Below are 22,410 nucleotides of genomic sequence, written 5' to 3'. Positions count from 1 at the left end.
GTCCGTGGAGCACAGGTTCCAGGTGTGAAGGCTTCAGTAGTTGCGGCTCAGGGCTTAGCTGCCCCAAGGCATGTGGAATCTTTCCAGACGAGGGATCAAACCCATGTCCCCTGCGTTGGCAGGCAGATTCCTAACGGCTGGACCACCAGGGAAGTCCCAGAATCCAATTTTTAAAAGCAATTAGACACACTCAAGGAAAAGGAAATATGAGAAAGTCGTTATCTAAATACAAAGGAAGCAGCACATATCAGACCAGGAAGTCACTGAGATTCAAGAAAGAAATGGAATGAATACCACAGAAAAAGAGAAGTAAAAAGATGGAAGATCTGGGAGGTATAATAAAGATAGTGAAAGTCGCTCGGTCAGGTCCAACTCTTTGAGACCCCATAAACTATACAGTCCATGGAACTCTCCAAGCCAGAATACTGCAGTGGGTAGCCTTTCCCTTCTCCAGGGGATCTTCCCAACCCAGGGATTGAACCCAGATCTCCCACCTTGCAGCAGGATTCTTTACCAGCTGAGCCACAAGGGCCCCTCTTTCAAAAAGCAAAAAGAAAAGCAATCACAAACATCAGAGAAAATAACAAATACACAAAGAGACAAGGGACAGATTAAAACAATGCACGATTTTGAGCAATGGGGGTATATAAGAACAATCTTTCTGAGTGTGGTGATGTAAACCTTTGGAAATGAAATGAAAACATAATAGTAATATATTATCTGGCTCTGCAAGTAAACTGTATTGCCTAAATATAGCAGTTTAAATGGGCTTCCTTGGTGGCTAAGTGGTAAAAAAATCCACGGTTTGGAAAAGGATTCAAATTTCAGAATAAGTCTATAAAGAGTCAAAAACATTATAATATATTTACATATTATATAAGTATGATTACATAAAATACATTCCTTCTGTCAGCTGAGAAACTTTACAAGCAACAGTACATCTGATAATATCCCAGTAGCAATGAACATATCAAGCACCCAGATCTTGGTCCAAATATTTTCTCCAACAAAATGGACCAGGGGTTCTTGGAGAAATGACTGATTCTAAGTCTGGGCAGAAATGTATATGATAACTGTAATTAACAAATACACACTGCTGACTATAAAATAGATGAACAACAAGGTCCTACTGTATAGCACAGAGAACTATATTTAATATCTTATAATAATAATGTACAATGGAAAAGACTCTGACTTTGATTGTGTGTGTGTGTGTGTGTGTGTGTGTATAATCACTTTGCTGTACACTTGAAACAAGCATAGCTTTGTAAATCAACTATACTTCAATAAAAAGAGGGGGAAAGAAATACACAAGATAACTCTACAGCTAGGATACTTGAATCCTAGGAATTTCCAGAAAGAAGGAAGTGCTCCAAAAAGAAGAAGAAGAATGTCAAAGAGGAGATAAACATCAGTGGGTAAAGCTGTCAAACACAACCTCAGTCGGATGATCCGGGTTTACGCCATCAATAAGTCATACTGATAATACATTCTTTGGATGTGATGCATTGATAATGACATAATCCCATTCTAACCATGAGAAAAATGTCAGACAAATCCAAATTGAAAGACATTTCACCAAATACCTGACCGATAACTCCTCAAAAGGTCATCAAAAATAAAGCAAGTTTGAGAAACTCTCACAGTCCAAAGAAGCCTAAGGAAGCACAACGGTTCAGTGCAATGAAATGTCCTGGATTGGATACTAGAACAGAATGAGGACTTTAGGTTAAAAAAAAACAAAAACAAAAAAGGATATACAAATAAAGTATGCTGCTAAGCTGCTAAGTCGCTTCAGTCGTCTCCGACTCTGTGCGACCCCATAGACGGCAGGCAGCCCACCAGGCTCTGCCATCCCTGGGATTCTCCAGGCAAGAACACTGGAGTGGGTTGCCATTTCCTTCTCCAATGCATGAAAGTGAAAAGTGAAAGTGAAGTCACTCAGTCGTGTCTGACTCTTCGAGACCCCATGGACTACAGCCTACCAGGCTCCTCTGTCCATGGGATTTTTCAGGCAAGAGTACTGGAGTGGGGTGCCATTGCCTTCTCCAAAATAAAGTATGCGTTGTAGTTAAAGACAATACATCAATGAGAGACAGAGACAGTGCACTAAGTCGTGTCCGACTCTTTGTGACCCCATGGGCTGTAGCCTGCCCGGCTCCTCTGTCCATGGGATTCTCCAGGCAAGAAGACTGGAGTGGGCTGCCATACTGGTTCATAATTGTGACAGATATGCAACTGTGAATAGTAAAGGAAACTGGGCATGGCATATACAAGAACTCTACACTCTGTGCAAGCTCCTATCAGCATAAAATAATCTAAAATAAAGGGCTTTATAAAAGTATATCTGATACAGTTTGGGAAATGTAAGGGGAAGCAAGGCAAAAGGAAGGATAGGGGTGCTAATTCTTCATCTTACATCTTGGGGACTAAAAAGATACAATCTATGGCTAATGAGGCAAGAAATGGAGGTTTCGGTCTGTTGTACGAAATGGTAGCGAAAGAACGGAAGACAGTGACATAACTATATGAAGAAGGATGAGCAGAGGAAATATCGGGGCACAAGCCAACACAAAGTGTTTGTGGTTGATAAACATAAAATTGGCATCGAAGGAGCTAAAATGGGAAAGAGCTAAAAATAAGGTTTGCCTGAGAGGAGAGAGATTGGAAGTTGAGAGAAGAGCCCTTTCCTACCATTATATTTTCCTTTTTATTTTTTTAATTGAATATATCATTCTGTATTTTGACTTACAGGCATTTATTGCTTTGTTTACAATTTTTGAGATGAAATGAAAAAAATAAAAATTCTTAAACTTCGTTCAGTCATGATAGACATGGAAAGGGAACCCACCAAAAGTAATTGCTGTTCCCAGACAAAGGACCGAAAGTTCCCTATTAAAATGTAAATGAGGGAGTTCCCCGGTTGTCCAGTGGTCAGGAGTCTTGCCTTCACTACCGTGAACCCAGGTTCTATCCCTGGTCAGGGAAGAAGATCCCACAAGCCATGAGGCACAGCCAAAACAAAAAAAATTTTAATAAAATAGATAAAATGTAAATGAGTGTTCTTAAGAATCCCATCTAACAGGGAGATGCTGATAGAGACAAATTTCTCAGAGTGGACATAACCTGCCATTGATATAAAAATGTGGATTGTAAACCGTGAAAGCAAAGGGGAAGCTGACCACTGAACTCACATATCTCAGCACTGCTGATCACTGAAGTTTTGCGCAGATAAAGCAAGAGAACTGAGCATAGAGAATGCAACAGATCCTGAAATCAAGGGCTGAAAGAAGAAACTTGGAACCACATGCCCTAGCAGAATTCGAACACCATTTCCCAGCAGAGGGGGTCTGGGCCAAGAGGCAAACCCCAGAAAGGGGAATGAGCAGTTGGCTGGATGTGTACGGCAGTTGCCCCTCTGGCCTCAGAGTCCCTGAGCAAATAAATACTTCCTCAGCATATGGAGACAGCTGTCCGCAAAAAACCTAATAGTTGATCTAAGAAAGAAACAGATATTTGTATTTATTTATTTACTGAAGGATAATTGCTTTACAGAATTTTGTTGTTTTCTGTCTAGCATCAACAAGAATCAGCCATAGGTACATCCATGTCCCCTCCCTCCCATTTCCCTCCCCATCCCACCCTTCTAGATTGCTACAGAGCCCCTGTTTGAGATACTTTTATTCAAGACAATCTAAGGGGATTTCCTGGGTGGTCCAGTAGGCTAAGACTCTATGTTCCCAATGGAGGACGCCTGGGTTCAATCCCTGGTTGGGGAACTAGATCCCACATGCTGTAACTAAGACTCAATGCAACCAAATAAAATAAATGAAATATGTTTTTTTTTTTAAAAAGACAATCTAAGGATTTAAACCCAGGAGTCAGTCTTTCAGAAAGCTCTAAGAACTGATATATATGTTTTTGAGACAAAGGGCTGTACCTCAGATTATGTATTTGATGGCTCAGACAATCCAGATTTGCACGCACGAAGCAAGCTGTGGGTCATCATGACCCCTTACAAAATTACAAGGAATGCTATCTTCTAAGGAGGTCGTTGCAAATGCGTGACACACACTGAAGGGGAGGGAGGAGACCAAACAAGCGGACAAATATGTCATTTTTTTTCCTTACCTCATCATAAAGTGAGTTTTATTTCATTGCAGTGTAAGAAAATGTCACCTCTAAAAAATTTAGACCAGAGAGCCCCATAAAATGGATCACTCTTCTGAGATAGGTCTGCAGATATGTAAGCAGATAGGATTAGTGGGGGTCCCCAGAGGAAGAGAACCAGACAAAGCTTTCTTGATATAAAAAGAAATCATTTTGAAAAAGACACATGTACCCCAATGTTCATTGCAGCACTGTTTACAATAGCTAGGACGTGGAAGCGACCTAGATGTCCATCGGCAGACGAATGGATAAGAAAGTTGTAGTACATATACACAATGGAATACTACTCAGCTATTAAAAAGAATGCATTTGAATCAGTTCTAATGAGGTGGCTGAAACTGGAGCCTATTATACAGAGTGAAGTAAGTCAGAAAGAAAAGCACCAATATAGTATATGAATGCATATATATGGAATTTAGAAAGATGGCAATGATGACACTATATGTGAGACAGCAAAAGAGACACAGATATAAAGAACAGTCTTTTGGATTCTGTGGGAGAGGGCGAGGGTGGGATGGTTTGAGAGAAAAGCATTGAAACTTGTATATTACCATATGTGAAACAGATCGCCAGTCCAAGTTCGAAGTATGAAACAGGGCACTCAAAGCCGGTGCACTGGGACAACCCAGAAGGATGGGATGGGGAGGAAGGCGGGAGGAGGGTTCGGGATGGGGGAAGCATGTACACCCGTGGCTTATTCATGTCAGTGTATGGCAAAAACCACCACAACATTGTAAAGTAATTAGCCTCTAATTAAAATAAATTAATTAATTTTTTAAAAAATAAAAAAAAGGCATTCTAATCCTAAGCCATTTTGTGATCTAAGCCTGGCCACAGTCAGTACCCTAGCAGAATGAGTCTCATTAGTAGGTAGTGATTTCAAGGGGAAAAAAGAATGTAAGAAACATTAGCTAATACCAGCCCAGGGAGATAACTTAACTGTATCAGAGACACTATCAGTTACGAAGACCCGCCAGTTCTGTTTTGAAGGTAAGGTTAGCCTAAAGCATGTTCTTGAGCTATTTTGCAAGATCCAAACCCCCTAAAGCAATCAACCACCAGACCAACCGGAACCTAAGGAATAATGATGCTGATCTTTGCTGACCATTATGTCTTCAGTCAGCTAGAGCCTGGCCAGTACTCTTGCCTGGAAAATCCCATGGACAGAGGAGCCTGGTGGGCTGCCGTCTATGGAGTCACACAGAGTCAGACATGACTGAAGTGACTTAGCAGCAGCAGCAGCAGAGCTTGGACCCTGTCTATGCCCCAATTCTATGCTGCATTCTCCTCTACTCAAGCCCCTTCATGAATATAAATGTACCCTTGCTGTGCTGTGCTGTGCTGTGCTGTGCTCAGTTGCTAAGTCATGTCTGACTCTTTTATGACCCCATGGATTGTAGCCTGCCAGGCTCCTCTGTCCATGGGATTTCCCAGACAAGAATACTGGAGTGGGTTGCCATTTCCTCTTCCAGGGCAGTTTCCCAACCCAGAGATAGAACCCAACCCAGAAATCCAACTCACATCTCCTATGTCTCCTGCATCAGCAAGTAGATTCTTGACCACTGAGCCATCTGGGAAGCCCAAGCACCCTTAGCTTAAAACTCCCAATTTTGCTGTTTGGGGAGACACTGCTTTGGGAAAGACCCCTGGTGTTCTCCTTACTTACTGCAAGTAATTAACCCTTCTTTCTCCCACCCTTTGGCTTGGTTGTGTCTTTGGTTAGACACTCCCCCAAGAGGTAAACCCAGTTTTCAGGTAACAAAGGTACTTGCCAATGGCATTTGAGCAGCTCCAAATATTAAAAACATACCAATCCAAAATGTAATTTCTGTGAGAACAAGATGTTTTCAAAAATTATTATGTTAATGTTACAAAAAGGTCCAGAAGGCATGAAGCCCAGAAAAATAGGTCGGAAATCAAATTTCTGTTTCTTTGGTTGGTTTTACAGTTTACAAAGAAAGAAATATTTTCACATAGTTGTCTCATTTACTCCTCACAAAAGCCCAATGAGATAGGCACAAACTGTTCCACCTATTTTACAGATGAGAAAACATAAGCTATCCCAGAAGACTTGTGTGGTTTGGTTAAAGCCACCTAGCCAAAAAAGGAATTGAAACCTAGAAGTAAAATGCACCCTTTTAATCTTAGGCCTGGCCCTTTCCTTCCATATTATATTGACTCTAGAAGCTGGTGGTGATAGAATTTGTGTCTAATGAAGTAGTTGCTTGCTGAATGCCCAAGTCATCATATGAGGATAACCTCTGAGACCACATCTCAGCTCCCAGTACCCATAGGGGTCAACTTCATGTTCACTTTTTCAGGTGGTAACAAAAGTCTGCAAATTGCTGGTCCCAGCAGCAGGACTTTCCCAGTGTTTAGGAGAGGTAGACAGAGTTCTCATCCCCTTGTCCTGAAAACACAATAGCTAACATTTTTTGAGTTCCTAATACATGTCAGGCACCGTTCTAGGCTCTTTATTTGAATAAACTTATTAAAACCTCAGAACAACACCATGATGTAGGTACAATTATTATTTCCACTTCGTGGATGCTTAGGGGAAGTTAAGTAACTTGCCGAGGTTATACAGCTTATCGTTTTCAGAGTTATGATTTGAACTCTGGAGCCCATACCCTTAACCAAACAACCCTTCTGCCTTACCCAAGCCAATTGTTCTTAAAGTCGGTCAGCCATGTCTAACTCTTTTCGACCCCATGGACTATTACAGTCCATGGAATTCTCCAGGCCTGAATGAATACTGGAGTGGGGAGACTTTCCCTTCTCCAGGGGATCTTCCCAACCCAGGGATCGAACCCAGGTCTCCCCATTGCAGACGGGTTCTTTACCAGCTGAGCCACCAGGGAAGCCCATCATTTTCAGAGTTATGATTCGAATTCTGGAGCCCGAACCAAAAAACCCTTCTGCCTTTCCCAAGACAAGTGTTCTTAAGTTTGGGGGAGGGGGACATATGCATCCTAGAGAGTGTAATTTAAGCTCTGGACCCTCTCTGTAGGGAAATGCAGGTAAGCAGAATTGTGCAAATTATTTCAGAAACTTCAGGGACCCCTCTGGGCCCTCATCTGTCGACCTCATACATTCTGTAGGGAACTGTCTAGAGATCAAAGAGAAGTGGCTCCAGCGCCGCTGGGCTTCGCCTCTGCAACCACAGGAGGAGAGCTGAGCTGCGTGGTGTGACAGGGATGCTCCGTCACTAAAAATCAGGAACGGTGAGCTCCCGGGACCACAATGCCCTGAGAACGCAGCCGGGACGCTGGGACCCGGGATCCGGTAGCTGAATGAGATTCGCACGGACTGCCGGCTAGTCTGAAATCTTGCATCCCTCCCAACAGCCTGGAGTCACGAGACAGGGGACGGGATCTCAGAACTCTGGCCCTGGGCGCGCAGGGACGGTATCGCTGTTCCTGGTGCTGAAACGCTGCGGTCCTGGAAGGGAGAGGCCGCCTCCTCCCAGGGTACCGCGCCGCAGCGGCTGCGGGAGCTGTCCAGTGCTGAACCGGATGCGGCCGGCCCGCGGAGGTTAGACCCGAGCCTGCTGCACCCCTAGGAGACCGGACGGAGCTGACGCAGAGCGCTGGGAGAGCGGGGAACAGCGGGCTCCAAGCCGGGCATGGACCTGCAGAGACTCGACTCCTACCAAGGGGGAGCCGGCCCTGACTTCCATGAGCACGTCCTGCATAAGGTAAGGATCTCCTCGGGTCACCCCCACCCCCCACCCCGGCTCCCATCTCAATCCTGGGCGAGGGCGCCGTCATCAGTTCTCTCTTCCCTTCGCTTGGCTTTGGAACTTAAAGAGAAACTAGACCGTTTCTGTGAGCCTGGGGAATCCTTTCTGCTTGATGCTGTTTGTTACTTAAAACAGATGCGTGTACACGGGGGAGGGGCCGCCGCGAGAGGTTCAGATCGTCAGGGGCTACATTCATTCATTTAAATCACTTGGGTCCCTTTCTCACATCCTCTCTCCTGACTCTCAACCCTGTGACCCTCAAGAACTTTTGCCTTCCATAACCCTTGTGGAAGGATACATTTGTTCTTCCACCCTTGCCTCCCAAACTCCAGTTCCATTAAGTCTGGTAGTTGCAGTCAAATACCCGAATTCCTGGCCAGCTTGGCTGAAATTAAACTTCGAAGTGGTCTGCAGCAAAAATAAACTGTTTTTTTCAAACCAGACTCCCTTGCACCTCCGGAAACCTGCCCTCCAGCCAGGACTCACTCATGGCTTCCTGAAAGTGCTTATTTCATAGCTCACACTCACCCCTTGCTTCTCTCATTCAAGATTTTTTATAACTAAGTTATCAGTAACATAACTAAATTATCAGTAATGTAAATTATCAATAACATCCTCTTGAAGTGGATTGTTGGGGAAAAGTAGCAGCCTCTCTCTAGGCAACACTTTTCAATTCAAACCCATCAGTCAGGACTTCCCTGGTGGTCCAGTGGCTAATACTCTACACTTCCAATGCAGGGGGCCTGGCTTCGATCCCTGGTCAGGGAACTAGATCCCACAAGCTGTAACTAAAGTTCCCTGCATCCCCAACTAAGACCCGATGCAGCCAAATAAATAAATATTTGTTTAAATCACTGTACATAAGCAGAATATGTATTTTGCCATAAGAAGTCACCATTGCTCCTCATCTCTTTCTCTGCCTTCTTCGTTCAGCCCTTTTATTTCCTGCTTTGTTAACACCAGTTTATCTATTAGTCCCTGAAAGGCAGTACATAGTCCTATACATGGAGATTTTTTTTACTCAAGGTATCACTCTGAAAATTCCATGAATGTAAGCTTTGAAGTAATCTCGTCCACTTTTGTCCCCTACTATACATTTGTTGGCCTTCCCAGGTGGTGTTCGTGGTAAAGAACCCACCTGCCAATGCAGGAAACATAAGAGATTCGGGTTTGATCCCTGGGTCAGGAAGATCCCCTGGAAGAGGGCATGGCAACCCACTCCAGTATTCTTGCCTGGAGAATCCCGTGGACAGGAGCCTGGTGGGCTACAGTCCTTAGGGTCACACAGAGTTAAACACGACTGAAACTACTAGCATCCATGCACGCCTACAGTTGATATTTGAGGAAACGCAAACCTGGAGCGGTAAAGTGACTTGTCCAAGAAAACAAGGTAATGAATGAAAAAGTGCTAAAAGCCAGGAATTATGATTCAAAGTCTAATATTCTTTTCTCTCTATAAGTGTAGTTCACGGACCTGCAGCATTGACGTTACCTTAGAGCTTGTTAGAAATGTGACATCTCAGGCTCCACCCCAGACCTGCTGAATCTGAATATGTATTTTAACATGATCTCTAGAAAATAAACATGCACATTAAACTTTCAGAAACTGCCGGTGCCACACTGGCTATTTCTGACCAAATTGTAGAAAGCCAACTACAAAGAGAAGAGGGCCTATAGTTTTGATGAGCCCAGTGACTTCTCCCTTTAGGCCCCTGAACCTCTAGGGTATAGAGAAGAAGAAAAATGCTTAACTTCCCGAGTCAGGAAGTTTAAAAACCACCACTGTTTGAAATAAACTAGAATAAGGTCTGTGTTCTTAGAGGTGGTGAATCTAGCCTCAGTCAAAAATGCAAGCAAACAAAAGGGAACATAATTACAAATCAATTACAAAAGCATCCTAGTGACTAGATATATGGGTCTCTCCACGTTTAAACCCTCCTATAAAGATATAAATATCCATTTAAAAAGCTTTAAGACTTGGTGATCCAAGTTTCCAAATTATTGATCACGTATGGTCTTTCCCACCTCAGTTACCCACACAGGAAATCTAGGCTATAGCCCATGAGAACGTTCACTTCCTTTGGGTTTATTGATTACCAAATTGGAAGGGAGCCTATTCCTACAAGTTCTAATACATTTGAAGAGAGGTGTGTACTTACCACTAGTAAATGCTCAGTATCTTCAACTTGGTTGTGAGCATCTTGAGGGTAGAAGCCAACCTTCTGTGATAGCAAACAGGGTAACATATGTGGGTAGCAATTTTCCTTTTCCTATAATACTGGTCACCTCCTCCTAGTATCATTTCATTATTGTACATGACTTTTTATTGTGATCCACTTAGAAACCTTTTTGTAAAGGGACAGGGTATCAACATACTTGTATTATTTTAAACTTGACTATGTAACAGAGTCCGAGGAATTCCTCTTGGTTCATTATAACAAATTGACCGTAGGAGGGAGGGCTCCCTTCCAACATTAATTGCTATGGAGGATTCTTTTTAAATAAACATTTTATTGAAGAATAACACATACAAGAAAAGCTCAAATCATATGTCTGTACCCTGATGGGTGAGCACTTCTGTGCAACCACTACCAAAATGAAGATAGAACATTACTGGGACTTCCTTGGAGATCCAGTGGTTAAGAATCTGCACTTCCTGGTTTCCCTGGTGGCTCAGGAGTAGGGAATCTGCCTGCCAGGGCAGGAGACAAGGGTTTGATCCCTGATCCAGGAAAATCCCACATGCCTTGGACTAACTAAGCCTGTGCACCGCAACCACTAAGCCTGTGCTCTAGAGCCCTCCAGCCACAACTACCGAGCCCACACACCACAGCGAGTGCAGCCCATACACCACAGAGCCTGTGCTCTAGCAGGAGAAGCCACCGCGTGAGAAGCCTGAACACCGCAACTAGAGAGTAGCCCCCACTCACAGCAACAGGAGAAAAGCCTGCACAGCAGCGAAGACCTGGCACAGTCAAAAAGAAATAAATAAGTTTTAAGAAAAAGGAGTCTGCACTTCCATTGCAGGGGCACGCGTTCAATCCCTCGGCAGGGAGCTAAGATTTCACATGTCATGCGATGCAGCCAAAAAACAAATTAAAAACAAAAAGAACCTTACCAGCTTCCCAGAAACCACCCCCAACATTTTTCCCACACACTGCCCCTGTCCTCCTCCCCAGAGGTCACCTTTTCAGAGGGTGCAGTATTATTTAATGTTTTGACAGAGCTGCTAAATTTTATGTAGGATAGTCCTAGAAACCTGCCAGAGAAAAGATACTGCTGTTTGGTGGAAAGAAACCCCAGACTTGGAATCAGACCGGACCTTGATTTGATTCTGAAAGACATCTGTGAGCCTTATTTTTCTTATCTATAAAACAGGGATAATCATACCTGGCTTGCTGAAGGTTTTTTTTTTTTTTTTTTTGAGTGAAAATGTTAGATAACATAATGTAATATCTTTATTTATTTATCAGGTGTATAAGAAACATTCAATAAATGGTTGTTATTAGGACACCCATCTTGAGGTCCAGAACAACTTCAGTAGGTGTCACGTTGGGTCTCACCTAACATGATGAAGCTTCATGAGAAAAGCAGCAGCCTCATACACAGAAACACACACACACACATTTAACAGACATGATCCCAAGGGACTGAGCTCCCACAGCCACCTACACAAAGCTCCTGACTTCTGTGTGAATATCGCAATCCTGATTTCCTAAGGCGAGCATCTCTTTTCTCTGGGAGGTGAGGTATGGGGCACTGTTTCACCAAAAGTTTTACTTTCACTTTTAGGTTTGAAGGATTTGTTAACAAAAGAAACTGCTTGTTACACACACATAAACCATTCCAATATTTAATAGAGCGTTATTTGACTTAATTTCAATATGCTGTCATTAAAAGAAAAGAAATAGAAACAACAGACAAAGGTAACAGTCTATTCATCACCAAATCAGGCCCACAGTCTTCAATCAGACGTGAACAGCACTGGCAAGTCCCTCACTGACAGCAACCTGGAATCCCAGCTGGGAAAGGGGCTTCCCAGGTGGATGAACCTGCCTGCCAATGCGGGAGACATAAGAGATGCGGATTCCATCCCCGGGTCCCTGGAGGAGGGCATGGAAACCCACTCCAGTACTCTTGCCTGGAGAACCCCGTGGACAGAGGAGCCTGGCGGGCTACAGTCCACGGGGTCACAAAGAGCTGGACACGACTGAAGCGACTTAGCACGCACAGCACCCAGGTGCTGCGTCCAGCCCATGGGTAAGACATCAAACTGCAGTTTGGGGGGCTCTTGTTTATAATCCCAGATCCCAAACTGATCTCATCATCAGTTTGTATGCAAAAATGCATCTCTGGTTTAACTTTAACTTTTACAATGCTGTTTATTTCACCTGGCGAGTCATAAGACTTCTTAGATAGGGGGAGAAGTGGGGGAGTTCTGGCCAGGTCCTCAGGGACTTAAGAGATTCCAAGACTCACTCCCTTTCTTATCTAAAGTGTCACCTGACTTGCTGTGCCCGCAGGCAGGCCAGGAATCTAGGTAGTATGTCCAGGTGGGTCAGAGGCCTGCTCCCCTGCTTCTGAAGCCTGAAGTCCTCCATTTTAATTTCCCTAACGGATGCAATGAGACCTCTCATTAAAATTCACTTATCTGAAACACATTCGCCAAGGATCATCAGCCTTGGATGGCCCCCGCACTCAACTCATCCCAAGAGGTGAAGGCTGAACCAAATGAGCCTGAGAAACTCTCAGAATATTCCTTGAGTCTGGGCTGGAAGCTGGGAACTGCCTGGAAGCAGAGTTCATCCATCATATGCTTGGAGATTTTAAATAGAGTTGCTGTTGTTCTCACAAATCTGAATACTTGATGCAGCTAAATAATTTAAAACATGTAAACAACCCTGCTGCCCTTTCCATCAGAGAACTCTCAGCCCTCTCTTGCTACCAGTACAATCTCAGGAGCCACCAAAGGCAGCAATGTGAGTTAGGGGCTCAGAAACCCTCCACGCTGGGTTCTTGCTGTGCCAGGGCCTGACTGTGAAGTCTGGGGAAAGAGTAGGGGGCAGCTTTTGCCCCAGATGCTGGTGAATCAGGACAAAGAGACTTCAGTTCAAGAGCTCGCTTCCTAACTCGCCATCCCCAGTGCTACGATGAACACCCGCAAGCCAGTTTTGTTTCAAGAGGAGCAAATATTTAACACGCTAAAGTCAGTCTCCTCTATAGCACCTCAGCAAAACCAGCAACCGGGGAGGGGGAAGGGGGGCATAAAGACATAGACTGTCCATCCATTCATGCAGGGCTGGTCCTCATCGGGGGAAAATGGAATTACTAGGGAAATAAAATCAAAAGGTCCCTGTCCTACAGGATCCCCATTCCTTCTAACTCTGCCCCCGACACCTCTCCTTCGTGAGTGGGACACGGAAGCAGGTCACCTCTCCTCTTCTCCCTCCTCTCTCGGCTGAACTTTCACATCCCTCTTGTACGTTCATCTCCCTCAGCAGTCCACGTGCCTCATCTAGTCATTCAGCAAACATTTATGGATCGTTTCCAAAGGGTAAGAAACTATGACGCGCGTGATAAAGGATGCACACACACAGGCACACACACACAGGCACACACGCGCCACAACTAGTCCCCACCTTCAGTGAGCCCCTGGCCTGTGAAACGTGCGCACAGATTGCTAGAAGAGCCTCAGAGGTGCCCCAGTAAAGGTCTGGGAAGAGAACAGGGAGGTAACTCAGAAAGAAATGGTCACTTCTAATCTCAATGTGCGGCGTCTCGCTCATGGCCTCTGCTTGAGAATTAATATCTAAGAAAGGCAGAGCTCTATACACCAGCCAGCCTCCCTCCCACAGGCCGCCACCCATTCACCCTAGACAGCAGTCTGGGTTCAGTGGTATTTTCCTTCCCTATCAGAAAATTTTATCAGAGGAAGACAAATCAATCAGCAAAAAAAACCATACCAGCTAATCTGTCTCCTTCTAACCATTCCTTATCCCTTGGGGACATTTTTTTCCCATCAAACAAAGTTAGTGAAACACAAATTGGTGGTCAAAGAATCTGATTTCACAGAAAAATCCATGCCCTGTAGGTGAAGAGATTTCACTTTTAAAGTTCCTCATCTCAATAAAGTGGTTTTAAGAAAAGAGAGGGGAAAGGAGAAGGAAGAGAAGGGAGGAAGAGATGGAAAAGGAAAACGCAAAAGAAAAAAATATATAAAAAAACGAAAGCGCAAGAAGACTAGGTCCAGCTCTTGACTGATTTCCAGTCTCAGCTCGGAAACAAACAAGAAAGCCTAGAAAGATCAGCTGTTCCGCTCCTTGTAGAATATTTCCATTTGCTTGTTTTCCTCTCTTGCTCACTCTGGAGACCTTCCAATAAACAAATGATGTGTGTGTTACATCATTAACAATCTCTGACCATCTGGGACTCCTTGGGCTAATCTGTCAGTCCCACCCAGATCCCAGCCCAGCCAGCTGGCTTGGGGAGGGATGCTGGCTGGTTCTCCTGGATAAGCTTAGCAGGAAATGATCATGACTCTGCCCAACCTCTCCAAGTCATTTTCCAAAGTCTCAGGCTTCCCACTCCAAACACTTCTCCCCTCTAATTTAGAGTTCCTGGCACTGTTTGTGAGGAAACATCTGAAACTCACTAGTGTTGCTCTGCTAGTGATCCTCTCGTGAGCTGCTCTGGGAAAGGACTGCCCTTCATCTTCAGGGCAGGAAATCCAGCTTTGCTGAAAGTAAACAGCCAGAGGTGAGCAGCAGGGTAGAGGATTGTGGAACTAGACACGTGAAGTGGCTCTAAGTGTCTCCCAGAATGCTCCTTGTTTCCAGCCTCCTCCCAGACAAGAGGAACAATGCCCGGAGATTGCAAGCAGGATGGAGATCACAGCTTCTTTGCTACCTGGCAGAGAGCTCAGGTAATGCACCTCCCCAACTAGAACAGCCCTGGACCACCCTCCCATCTGCCAGGAGAGGAAGCTTTCTGGGGGACAGCTAAGAGAGCTCCAAGACAGCAGCAAACAACAGATCTGGACACCTTAACCCCTGTCTGTCAAGGACTTCCAGACCTTGTGTCACTCATGACATTATCGAGGTCCTGAATGCTGCTTGCTCAGTCCCTTCAGTTGTATCTGACTCTTTGCAACCCTATGGACTGTAACCTGCCAGACTCCTCTGTCCATGGGATTCTCTGGGCAAGAATACTGGAGTGGGTTGCCATGACCTCCTGCAGGGGATCTTCCTGACCCTGGAATCGAACCTGTGTCCCCTGCATCTCCTGCATTGCAGGCGGATTCTTTACCCACTGGGCCACCTGGGAAGCCCCTAAGTGATGCCATGAAAATAATGTAACTGTTGAAACAAGCAGAGCTCAGACTTCCCCAAGCAAATGATCCTTGTTTCCCTGACCTTGATGCCAAAGTCTACGCCCTCCCTTCTTATTTGCATTTCTGCTTTTAGCAATGTTTACCCATTAACATAAAGGTATCTTTTTGATAACTGGTGCTTATGTAAGCCCCGTAGATATGTTTTCTGTGTCTTGAACCAAGTTCTGCTTACGTTCATGTTTCCTTTGGCTTTCTAGCCGTCTACCTACCCCCAGTTACCACCGGCAGAAACACCCACCCTACACACACACTCACAAGGCTCGGGCAGGACCAGTGACGAGGCGTTCTTATTTTTTGTTCTTATCTTTTATTGCCTCTCAAAGGCAAAGCAAACCTTTCCCCTCCTCCTCCCTCTGCCATTTGAATTTGCAACCTCATCACTAACAGCAACTCTGCTTTTTAAAAAGCAGCTCTGCCCTGTATCAGAGCAACACCCTCAGGGGACAGTCAGGAACTGGCACCAACTTCTTCCAGCCTCTCCCAGCTTCACACAGAGAAGCCTCTTAACCTCTGGGAGGGAGTGAAGCTGCTGGTACAGACTCAGAGCCTCCTGCAGCCCCTGAGGTACCCCCCTCTTCTGTGGGGAGCGGTACCAAAGCTCCTCTTTACGCACGTTCTTCCCTCCTCTCTGGTCCCCTTCTCAGGTTTCACTAGGCTAGGAACTAAGTATTAAAATCATCTGCACTGTCAACTTAAAAAGCACAACATGACTGTTACGAGTTAAGTTTATTGGGGACAAAATGAGGACTCCACCCAGGAGACAGCACCTCAGATAGCTCTGAGAAGCTGCTCCAAAGAGGCAGGAGAGGAAAGGTCAGTGTATATGTGATTTTTGGGGAAGCGACTGTTCAGTCACTCAGTCATGTCTGACTCTTTGCAATCCCATGGACTGCAGCATGCCAGGCTTCCCAGTCCTTTACTGTCTTCAAACTCGTGCCCATTAAGTTGGTGATGCCACCCAAACATCTTATCCTCTATCGCCCCCTTCTCCGCTTGTCCTCAATATTTCCCAGCATCAGGGTCTTTTCCAATGAGTCGACTCTTTGAATCAGGTGACCAAAGCAGCTTCGGCTTCAGCATCAGTCCTTGCAAAGAATATTCAGGATTGATTTCCTTTAGGATTGACTGGTTTGATCTCCTTGCTGTCTTCTCTGACACCACATTTCGAAAGCATCAATTCTTCGGCGCTCAGCCTTCTTTATGTCACATCCATACATGACTACTGGAAAAACAGTAGCTTTGACAATATGGGCCTTTGTTGGCAAAGGGGGAACACATGAAATCAAGCACATATTTTTCCAAAAGGTTTCTACTAGTCTCATGAGGCCTTCACTAGTCACGAGGAACAGTCATCACGATGAAGGATTTTAGTGCTTTTCTGGATATGAGGACATATAAGAATTGGGCTCATAAAATCGGCTTCTGATAATATCTGAAGACCTGTCTAGCCAGTTTTCGCAGAGCACAGAGTGCCTCATTCCTTCTCTCCACCCTGAACTCCTTCAGGGGATGTTAAAGTTCAGCAGCTGCAGCAGCTCTTGATTTCATCTTTGTGGAGGTAGACGGCAAGCAGGCATGGCAAGGGCCAGTCTGTAGCTGACAGCGTATAGTCCAGAGGGACCCCGTGAGACTAATAATTGTTCATTATAAATGATAAACATAAATCCCCGGTTCATTTGTGGAACATGGTAGTTAAAAAAAAAAAAAAACTTATAATACATTCTATGACACTTTACTTTGCCCCACGCTTTTTCCAGTAGGTTGTATTATTAGTTCCATGTGATAAATAAGGAAACAAAAGCCAGATGAAAAAAAAAGTTACTTGTTCAAGGTCACAGCAGGTAGGCATTACGGAAATTCAAACAGCAACAGCAGAGCCTTACAAAGCACAGATGAACCAGGCCCTGTGCTAAGCTCTTAACAGCCTTCAACCCTAAACAAACCTATTTTAATCTCATTTTACAGATGAGGAAACTGAAGCACAGAGACATTAAGGAACTTGCCTAAGGTCACACAGCTAATCAGTAGCAAAGCCTAGATTCAAACCCCAGCAAGCTGGAAATGCAAATGGATGGATTCAGCAGAGGGCAAAGGACTCCACCGAGGGGATCAAAGATTGTCATCACTTTCGGGTGCTGACAGGGTCCCCCGTGTATGGCCCCAGCTCTGTAGGATCAGAGACCCAGTTTTGCTCACTCAGTCAAGAGTGGGTCCATCTCAAAAAAAAAAAAAAAAAAAAGCATTAAAAATAAAAGCCAAAACATGCACACACACAAACAAAAAAACCCAATGGATCCATCTCTCCAGGCAGGCTTGTGTTAATCAAACTCACGAAACTGATGTATTGTCCTGGATGTCAAGCCATCTTATAATCAGGGGATGGTTTGCTAAGCATGAAATTCAGGGAAGATAAAAGAGAGGGAGACTTGGAGAACTCAGATGCTGAACGATGTCAGGATGATGCGGTTTGCTGGCTGAAAGGATGGCCTCAATCTACAGCTCCCTCGGCCCTTTCTACCCTCGGGTCCTCTCCTCTCTGATCTCTCCCTCCCTCGGCTGTGTTTAACTGTTACCTAGGCCAGGCAGGCACTCTATTCTCCCCAGATACCCAGTTTCCTGCACCCCCTTAGGGACCACGTGCCTCTGAGCTGGAGCATGCCCTGCACTGGAGCTGGTTGTGGGGAGAGAGGAAGGTGGCCAGGGCGGGGGTGCGGGATGCTTCCTCTTCAGGAGTCTTCATCATCCCCATGACACTCACAGGTGTGGACCACAGCTCTGCCTCCGTCCTGCTCAGGGCTCACGTCAGGGCCTTAGGGATCTGGGTTTTAAGGGTGAGACCAAGAAAGAGACAAAAGGGGATTGGGGTCATTTCCTTATACCCCACCACTGTCCCATTCCACATGCCCCCCTTGAAACTGGATATGCTTGATTAAGAATCTTGAGAATCGATTCAGCGAACATTTGCTGTGTGCCACTTGTGCCCGAGAGCCCAGGAACAAGATCCATTCCCCACCCCAAGGAGCTGAGTCAGGCAGGCTGGGTGGCTCAGCGGGCTGGCTTAGAAGACTCAGGCCATATCTGACTTCAGCCCAACATGGACACACTGATATTGGTGCCCATGAAGACATCCTGAATTTGGGGACCTCTCGTCTCACATGATGGGAAAATCAGAGGACCAGGTCAAATGCTTGTGGCAATCTCGGGGTGCCAAGTTTGGGGTCCTGATTCAGTGACTCATCTGAGGGGCTGTAATATCCACAGCTCCAGGAACGAGCCCACCTGTGAAGCTCAGAATGGCTTCAGGCACCCAAGACAGGAATCTCTTCAAGTCCAATATCCAAGAAAGGAGGTGGTTTCTTCCGAGATGTGCCCAGAGCAAAGATGCATGATCCAAGCACGGCAGAGTCAGACTCAGAGAAGCAAAACTGGTGCCCCTCCGTCAGCATCTCTAAAGATCCAAGTCAAAAAAACATCCAAACTCAGAAGTGCCAAGGCCCTGGACTTCCCTGGTGGCTCAGTGGTTAGGAATCCGCCTGCCAGTGCGGGGCACGTGGGTCCAGCCCCTGGTCCAGAAGTTCAGATGCTGCAGAGCAACTAAGCCTGGAGCCAAACCATGGAGCACTCACTCCAGAGTCCACGAGCCACAACTACGGAAGCCCGCGAGCAACTCCTGAGCCAGCGCGGGAGCCTGGAGCCTGTGCTCGGCAACAAGAGAAGCCACTTGTTACAGTGAGAAGCCCGGGCACCGCAATGAAGTGCAGCCCCTGCTGGCTGCAACTAGAGAAAGCCCATGCAAAAACAACGAAGACAGTGCAGGCAAAAGTAAATAAGTGAAAAGTCCTAGAGCTAACGCTCATTGGGCTGAGATGGGTCGATGTCACCCATGAGGTGGGGTCAGTCCCACCCAAGCCCTAGGGATGGAGGGTGGAAGAGAGCATTTTCCCGGGAGAGTGGGGGTGACGTTAGCTGTGGGCTCGTCAAGCAACGACAGATGCCCCTATGGTAATCCCAGCTGGACCACAGGAGCTTTTCAGTGTTTTAGCAAGAAGGGACTGAAAAAGAAATGAGCTGAACTTGTCACTCTCCCACCTAACTGGGCTAGTTGTGTCTCATCCTTGCTGTTGCTGAAGACTAAATAGTCCAGCTCAGTTTCTTAATGACCAGACTCAGGAAATGAACTGACGTCACCCTCTAAAGGGACTGGTTTATTGGGGCTGTGGAGCCAGACCTCACCCTGGGGGTGGGAGTAGGTTTTCCAATGGAGGAGGATGACCCAACTTCCAACCTTCCAGGAAGGAGGCTGATAGAGGGGTGCGGGGGCAGGGGGAGGCAGGGGATGAGGATGCAGGAGGTGACGCTCAGGCTGGAATGGAGGGAAGCTCTTCCTTCTCATTTTGGAGTCAGAGTCAGGTGGTGTGAAGAAGCCTGGATTTTTCAGGGGGGAGGAGGTGCGGCGGGGTAAGCTGTGAACAGCCTATGGATTCACAAAACAGGTGAAAAGTGAGCCAAATGAGGCCAGCTTCACGGGCATGCCACCTGGGCCATCACACCAGCCCCACACCTGGAAGGGCCCTATGATGGGCTCAATACTCTGCTGGTTTAGTATTGGTTTAATACTCTCCCCATCTCGAGACTCAATTTTTGTACAAGGAGCCCCATATTGTTATTTTGTGCTGAGACCCACAACATCCGTAACCATTGCTGCTGTCAAATAGGGCCGCCTGCAGGGTCCGAGCCTAGGTCTCTGCAGTAGTCCTGAGCTGTTCTCTGGATGTGCCCTCCTTTCTTTTGGCCTCACCCCATGCCTGGCTTCAGATGAGCTGTGAGGAGCCAGAGAAAGGTGACCTTACGCTCTGGGCAAAGTGGCCGGGAGGTGAGCCCTATTTCTCCCCAGGGCCAGCTTTTTAAAGAAATAAAAAGCCTTGAAGGAGCCTTCCACTGGGCCTGTGCAGCAGCTCCTGGGGGACCTCTCAGAGAGAGCTGGGGTTGGCTGGACAGACGTCAGCGAGGCCCAAGCTATCACACACTGGGAACCAGAAGGTCACTTCGGCCGCTCTGAGATCACAGGCTAGAGGGCCTGTGGCCCTTTGGTTAAAAACCATCTGGCAGAGGGATGAACAGACCCCAGGAGACATTCTGTGATTGTGCAAGGCCACCCCGCAAAGAAGTAAGAAACAGACAGAACCCTGGGGCTTCCCTGGTGGTCCAGTGGTTAAGTAAGACTCTGTGCTCCCACCACATGGGGTGACCTCTGCTTGGGGAGTTAAGATCCCACATGCCACGTGGTACAGCCACAAAAAGAAAGAAAAAGACAGAAGCCCAACCTCGGGGCTACCCGGACACCATTGAAAAGTAGGCCTGGTGCAATGAGTCCTCTTCACTGGGACCCAGAAGCAACGATAACCCCTGGGGATTTGCCTCCATAAAAACACAACTGCGAAAGATAAACAGGTCCTACCATACAGCGCAGGGAACTATATTCAATATCTTGTAATAATCCATAAAGGCTTCCCTGGTGGCTCAGACTGTAAAGAATCTACCTGCAATGCAGGAGACCCAGGTTCAATCCCTGGGTCAGGAAGATCCCCTGGGGAAGGAAATGGCAACCCACTCCACTATTCTTGCCTGGAGAATTCCATGGACAGAGAAGGAGCCTGGTGGGCTACAGTCCATGGAGTCACAAAGAGTCAGAATAATCTATAATGATAAAGAACCTGAAAAAGAATATATATATATAACTAAATCACACCTGAAAGTAACACAGCACTGTAAGCCAACTGTACTTCAACAATTTTTTTTTTCAATTTAAATAGCCAGCTGGAGGATAATAGCCACAGGAAAGCACACCAAGATTTACTGACACCAGGATGGCTCCAGGGAAGCAGCTCCTTCACTCGCCTTCACTTTCACTTCTGTTCTCACGTCTCAGCTATTTTTCGGTGGGTTATCTCTCCGCTGGCCCTACTTTCGTTTGCCATGCGACAAGCATCAGGGTGTTTCAGTGGGAGGACAAGGGCCTCCGGCGTTCAGTCCTTCTGCTTTCGTGGCCTATTACTAATTTTGCAAAGGCAATGCGAAATTTTGAAATGACTACATCGTCTGAACTTTGCAACTCCTTCCAGTGACCAGTGGGCTGGCACCGGGCACCGTGGGTGAGACCTGGGGTTGTGACCTGCTGCTTCTTTGTCACAGAAACCCTCACCGTCTCTGACAGAGGGCAGCATTCTGCATGGGGATGCTGGAAGGAAACGATGAGGCTGCCCTCCCAGCATCACCAGATCCTTAAAGAGGATAAAGTCACAGTCAGGCGTTGGCTTCCAGCTTTATTGAGGGAGAAAAGTCGTATTAAGATAGGAAGGGTTGTGCGTAGATTTGTTAATTTAGTACAGAATGCTGCATAATGAAGACCAGCTCCTCCGATGGCTTTGGTAATTAACATGAAGGCACGGAGAGTGGGTCAGGGGCTGTGACAGAAGCTTACAGCCACCGCAGGCAAGCACAGTCTTCCTTGGAAGAAGCAAAAGACAATGAGCTGGGTGGTTTCAGTGGGAACACTCCATTTCTTCCCTAGGATGGTGAATAGGGAGTATTTGCTTCCCTATCCTTTAAAACAAATACACGTCTTATGTAGACATATAGTCTGCACCAAATATGTCATTAAAACTTGTTGTTCAGTCACTAAGTTGTGTCCAACTTTGCAACGCCATGGACTGCAGCACGCCAGGCTTCTCTGTCCTCCACTATCTCCCGGAGTTTGCTCAAATTCATGTCCACTGAGTTGGTGATGCCATCCAATCATCTCATCCTCTGCCCAATAAAACTTAAACAATTGATGGAGGTAAGGATTTCCCTGGCAGTCCAGTGGTTAAGATTCCAAGCTCTGATCGCAGGGGGCACAGGTGTGATCTCTGGCTGGGGACATGCTCTGTGTCATGGCCAAAGATAATGATAATAATAAGGTAATAAACAGTGGAACTGGGGGTATCTGGGTTTGTGACTGAAGATGGAAAGGGTGATGGGGAGGATGTGGGAGGTTTCAGAAAGTGCCCAGGGTGGAGTTTTTATTTTGGAACACAAGATAAGACATCCCTCCTTTCTGCTAAGAGCG

The 22,410-nt window shown here is 46.1% G+C and overlaps 1 protein-coding gene across 1 annotated transcript in view; it reads left to right on the top strand.

Annotated features, from left to right (window-relative positions):
• The first annotated feature begins 7,795 nt into the window (after window positions 1-7,795).
• Window positions 7,796-22,410, top strand: part of RAB37 (RAB37, member RAS oncogene family) — a 67,781-nt gene continuing 53,166 nt past the window's right edge. The window contains exon 1 of the mRNA NM_001193224.2: window positions 7,796-7,867. Within this exon, the coding sequence (NP_001180153.2) occupies window positions 7,796-7,867 (72 nt within the window). The remainder of the gene's footprint in view (window positions 7,868-22,410) is intronic.

The sequence above is a fragment of the Bos taurus genome, chromosome 19, assembly GCF_002263795.3.
Source record: "Bos taurus isolate L1 Dominette 01449 registration number 42190680 breed Hereford chromosome 19, ARS-UCD2.0, whole genome shotgun sequence".
Taxonomy (NCBI): domain Eukaryota; kingdom Metazoa; phylum Chordata; class Mammalia; order Artiodactyla; family Bovidae; genus Bos; species Bos taurus.
The sequence above is the reverse complement of the archived record's forward strand: the minus strand, read 5'-3'. Positions and strand labels throughout refer to the sequence as shown.